General features: G+C 43.9%; 1 protein-coding gene across 1 annotated transcript; it reads right to left on the bottom strand.

The window, feature by feature from the left end:
• Nucleotides 1–385: 385 nt before the first annotated feature.
• On the bottom strand, nt 386–5,127 carry MRPS30 (mitochondrial ribosomal protein S30). Its single transcript, XM_063181481.1, has 5 exons — nt 4,417–5,127; nt 4,031–4,176; nt 2,878–2,980; nt 2,215–2,391; nt 386–845 (listed from the first exon to the last, which is right to left on the bottom strand). Exons 1-5 carry the CDS (start codon nt 5,117–5,119, stop codon nt 577–579), a joined length of 1,398 nt encoding a protein of 465 aa, XP_063037551.1. The 5' UTR covers nt 5,120–5,127; the 3' UTR covers nt 386–576.
• Between the last annotated feature and the right edge of the window lie 392 nt (nt 5,128–5,519).

Genomic DNA, 5,519 nt, shown 5'->3' with positions numbered 1-5,519 from the left:
CTGTGGTTCTGGAGGTGACAGCTTAAAACCATGTATGCATGTTCACAACACAATCTTTGGAAGCAAGTTTCATCAGTCTTGTACTAACACGTCTAAAGATTTCTCTTACTGTGTAAGTGAATTGCCAACCATTGATTAAGAAACACTTTTTATTCTGAGCTCACTTTCTCTTTAGACTGAATAAGCATTTAACTCAAGTACAGAATTAGAAACTTATCACTAGTGCTGAGTATCATGGCAGCTATTTCCTAGTGACACCCAGCGGGTCATATGAATTAATACTTTGTTGTGACAGTTTAACATGGACCTGTGGATCTGCTAAAAAACATGCTCACATGACACTGAATCAACAGAGAAGGCTTTTAAGAGTAAATATACAAAACAATTTAAGTATTCCAGCTGTTTATTTGCCAGTGTACAGTATACATTAAAAAAGAAAAAAGGAAGAAGGCCCAAATAACATAAAATATGTGTATAGTGTTTGCTAGACAAATAACTGACTGAATCAAGGCATACCTTACACTTCATGGAGTCACAATGAAGTTCAGGCACATACTTTATGTTTGGTTTAATGGTTTACAACTCTTTTGGTCTGTTTAGTAGAAAATGAACCAACTGAAGCAGAACTTCATCATTAAAGCCCTTCACATTACCATCTTCCACGACATCATACAGTGGCTTACTGTCGGTACCCCAACAAATATTCTTTCGAGGGTTGTTTTTAATAGTTTCTGCATTTAGTGCTAAAGTATTTAGCTGGTAGCAAAAGAAAGCAAAATATTTTCCATCAGTCACTACTGCCTGCGATACAAAAGGACGGGTCACATCTGCTTCATTCCAGAATCCTACAAAATAAACAAATACAACAGAACTTGAGATTTCTACCAGCACAAACACCTAAATGCTAGTCCCAAAAACCAGGGAATTGCAGCAGCTACCTAGTCGGGAAAAAGTGCTGTCTGCTTTAGCAACAGAAGCATTTTTTATACAGACTAACCAAAACACAATCACCAACAAAGGTTATGTCTAAGATCAAGGGACACAGAGGCATACTTGCATTTTGTACACAGTTCCCTATCAACAGTTAATTAAAATCACTCACTCATCAGCCAAGTGACTTTTCCAAAACATTTAAGTTACTAATGCATCCGAAGTCCTGCAAAGGAGCTGAAGGAAAATGTCTTTTTACTATTTCACATCTCTCAAGATGCAGTGAGCGTTTGTTTTATGACAAAAGCATGTACATATATGCACAAACATAACTGGCTATAGTAACCAACCAGACACCAAGAACACTATGTCAGTGTTAGCGTTTCAAACAAACCCTACCGAGCACTAACAATATGTTAAAAACATGTACATACTAATGCATATGCACTAGTACATACACATATATTTTTCAAGAATATTACTATTATGTGCCACAATGCTAGAAACTGTTAAAGAAGAAAAAAAGTCATAGATTTGAATAATGCTGCCCTTATAACTCATGATGTGTCCACAGCTGATCAGCTCTGAAGACAAGACTCACTCAACTTCAATATTTTACAACCACAAAGGAAACTTTCTAATACTCCACTACATTAAAGAAATTGATGCAGAGCCAGCAGTATATACTACAGTCAAAGAACTTTCTTACATGTGTTGTTTCTCAAGTGAAACTACAAGCCATCAGGTGTCTTACACTAACATTTAGACAATAATTTTATTTACAAGAATAAGCAAAGACTGATCTGGTTTAACCATCCAGGTATTCTGGGACTTTTTTAGAAAAATGTAGGCACAAAATCCCAATGTAAGGTGGCTAACATTTTTCATTCATTCCCAATATTTTCATGGAATTGAAATTACTGAAACAAGGGCTAAGAAACACAGTTGTTCCAGAAGGAAAAAAAAAACAAAATTCCTTGATGTCTACTGCATTTCCCTCTTAAGGAGGAAAAAGCAAGTGAAAGCAACTGAGGTTTTTGCATAGGCTTACTACTATATACGGAAAAATATATTTGTATTTGAATTGTATTTAATTCCCCTGTATAAAAGCACTCCAAGTCTTAACTAACTCTTTAATTAATTCAATTACATCTGTAAAGACTTACTTAAAAGACAGTCTTCAGGAAAAAGAAACACAAGAAAGAGGCGTTGAGGAGAAAAGGTTAAAAAACTTTACAGTAGGCATTCATAACCAGGAAAGATTTGTCCAGCTGACCATCTCACCTTGATACATTGCTTGTGCTGCTGTCCAGGCAAAGAGACTTGCAATTCCGTTCGATCGATAAACAACTTCGATTTGATCCTCGAGACGCTCTTTTATGAACCTCTCCCGCTTCAGTCTGTCGGGAAGGAGATGGAACTGGGTATGTCCGTAACAGCATGGATCTGCCACCTTTGCTCCTGCGCCCCCCAAAACAAAACTATCAGTCACAGAAAGAACGCTCTTTATCACACATTCAAACACACATCTTCACCATCAGACTCTAAAGCCAGAACCACTACTGCAGATCTGTGAGGAGCTGCCTGCTTCCAAAAGGCAAGAGTCCACATCCTAAAATGAGAATTTCCCTGGAGATGTACCAAAATTCAAAATTTTGTGTCAATTTTCTATTCAACTAAACTTCTTCAAGCAAATTTGGACACACAATACCACACGCACAGGAGAATGCTACTCCCCATTGCCTAACTGTGACATGAAATCTCAATAGAGATCTATACACTACCTATATTTACACAGTATACTTATAAATAAAAATACAGAACTTTTTCTGGTCATGAGAGAAGATAGATCAAGGTGGCATTAGCTTTGGGGTTGGTCTTTGTTTGATTGGTTTGTTGGGTTTTTTACCTAAGAAACGTTAATATTTCACAATTAAAAACTCTTACCTATAAATACCTTATTTTCATACTGTTTTTTAAACAACGGCAGTTTGGATGGTTTGTGATCAATAACAGGAACATCTCCAAGATCTGACTCCAAGGGTACAACCTTGAAGACAACAGAAGAAAGAACAGCCATGATGTAAGACACATTTCTGACATCAGGTCCACTGTAATACACCACTTCCCGGTCAAACAACAGAAAGTGCAAGTCCTGCTTACATACATCACACAGATAAACTTAAATGAAATTCATTGTCTTGCAAAAGAAATTCTCATCTTGTGATGAGTGTTAGCACAGTCATGTTGTATTAATTTTTCCACAACACAAAAAAATGTGAAATAATGTTAAAAAAACTGCCACTTGTCACCATCATTTACCTTCCATAGAGAAAAACACATTTCTAGCAGCAGTCAATAAACTAACTTGAACCTGCAGACTAAGTTTGCAGATTTGGTTTACTGCACAACATTTTAAATTGCCTAGACAGTTCTTCCAAAATGCCAAGGTTTGTAGCATCTGATGACACTAAAACAAGCAAACTGTACAACTAAGTCAGCCATAAAAGCACTGTGAAAAGTTCTGTAAACATAAACGTTTACAGAACACACAATACTTTTCTGTTTGGGGTGGAAACTGGACAACAGAGACCTTCAATGGCTACACAACTACCACTGTATAAACCTGCAGGAAAAACATTACAATACTGAAACAGAAAATACTTCCACCAAACTTAAGCATTCGAGAAAACAACTGCCAAGCAGTAACAACAGGCAAGAATGCTCACATTCAGTTTGTATGAGCTTTTACTTTTTTTCCCTCCACTCCTATTATTCTCCTCCAATGAGAATGTTACACAGCATGATTCTTGTTCTTGCCTCCATTTCCAAGCACAGAATATTGAAAAGTCAATTTAATTAAATATAACAACATGCAATTTAGAGTACAAAGAGGATCAGAAGTTCAGAACCTACAAAGCTAAATACCTACAAAGCCATTTCCACAAGGCAGAAAGGGTGTTAAGACCCAAAAAATACCCAAATGTGCAACGTACTGATTAACTAGGTCCTCCACAGACCACCTCTGCATTGTTTCAATGGCTGTCAGAAACAAGAGTGAAAAGGCATGGTATTAACTTGCTTTTGAAAACATCCCCACCTCGGGAAGCTGCTTTGGCACACGGATCTGGAGGTGTGGGTTATCATCTATTTGAAATCGCACAGGATCAACTCTACCCTTTCGATGTCCGTGAACAACAACTTCATTACCATGATGCCAGTAATAGTTAACCTCAGGGTTTAGATCTGAAACAGAACAAGAAACACAAAAAAAAACAGTGATTTGCCTCTTGCATTCAAAACCCTCTCAATTCCTCTATAGCTGCAGTGAGATGAAATACCAAAAACCTATGTAGAAGGATGAAACAAATTACTAGTGATGGTGTGAACAGGTGAGATACACCAGCGACACTCGTGCCGGCTCGCAGCCTAGCTCTATCGCCCAAAGGCTCCCAAGTCCCCTTCCCTGAGAGCCCCGCTCCGTACCGAGGGACGAAGCAGCCAGCAGTGGGTTGCGACCGGACAGGGAAGCGGCGAGGGTGGAAACGAGCTGCGTGAGGAAGGGGCCGGGTGTGTGATCCTGGTCACGGTAGAGGAACGGCCTCTTCTTGCTCTGGTAGAAGCTCTCCTGGAGAAGGGCGTCGCAGGCGAGGGAGCGCAGCTCGCCTATATCCGGACACGGCGCCGCTCCCACCGAGGGCTCCGGGGTTTTCGCGGCCCTCGGAGCGTCCGCATTCCCCGCCGCCTCCGCATTCCCCGCTACCTCCGCATGCCCCGGCGCCTCCGCTCTCGGCTCCGGGGCTCTGCCGGTCTCGGAATTCGCTCCCGCCGTCGCTACTGGGGGTTTCGCGGCCGCGGCTCTCGGAGGCATTCCCGGCACTAGGACGGTTTTTGTGAAGCTGCGGTACCAGCGGTCGGCGTTGAGGGCGAAGGTCTGCGGGTACACCATGTACTTGGGCCGCTGCAGCTTCCCGTACAGCCGCAGCTTCTCCTCCACCGTGGCCGCCTCGTGCACACGCTGGTTGAAGCGCTGCAGGCGTCGCGACTTGGCCGCTTTGCTCTTGGCCGTGATGGACGCCACCACGGGCGGGTAGAGCGGGCTGGCGGGCGGCGAGGGGGCGCTGGGGACCGTGTCCGAGAACCAGCGCCGGCCGGGCCGCAGCAGCCGCCGGGCCCCCAGCGCCGCCATCTCGCGAAACTGCGGAAGGGCGGCGGGGCCGCGTCCGCAAACCGCGGCAGCTGATTGGCCTCGGGGACCACGTGATAAGATTGTCTTCCGGTCTGCGGGCGGGTTCTCCGGAAGCGGGAGCTGCCGGGCAGGAAGCGGCGGGGCCTTGGGAGTCACGTGGCTGGAGGGCGCCGAGTGCCCTCTCGGCGTGGCGAGGAGGAGCCTCTGCGCATGTGCAATAGCAGCAGTATGGCCTCTCCCGCGCTGGAACTACAGCTCCCAAGATGCTTAGCGAGAGGCGGCTGGAAGTGCCCTGCCCCGCTGCCGGCGGAGCCCGCCGCCGTGTGGAGCGTGGTGTGGCGCTGGGAGCCACAGAACTGACCACAAAGCTGAGCTGGAAGAGAGCACTGAGATTATCGAG

This window comes from Melospiza melodia, chromosome Z (genome assembly GCF_035770615.1).
Source record: "Melospiza melodia melodia isolate bMelMel2 chromosome Z, bMelMel2.pri, whole genome shotgun sequence".
Lineage (NCBI taxonomy): Eukaryota > Metazoa > Chordata > Aves > Passeriformes > Passerellidae > Melospiza > Melospiza melodia.
The sequence above is the reverse complement of the archived record's forward strand: the minus strand, read 5'-3'. Positions and strand labels throughout refer to the sequence as shown.

Coding starts and splice junctions, on each gene's coding strand:
- MRPS30 (XM_063181481.1), bottom strand. CDS start 5,119: ATGGCGGCGCTGGGGGCCCGGCGGCTGCTGCGGCCCGGCCGGCGCTGG. Junction 2,981..4,030: donor TGCCAAAGCAGCTTCCCGAG/GTGGGGATGTTT, acceptor GTTGTCTTCAAG/GTTGTACCCTTGGAGTCAGA. Junction 846..2,214: donor AGCACAAGCAATGTATCAAG/GTGAGATGGTCA, acceptor TTTATTTTGTAG/GATTCTGGAATGAAGCAGAT.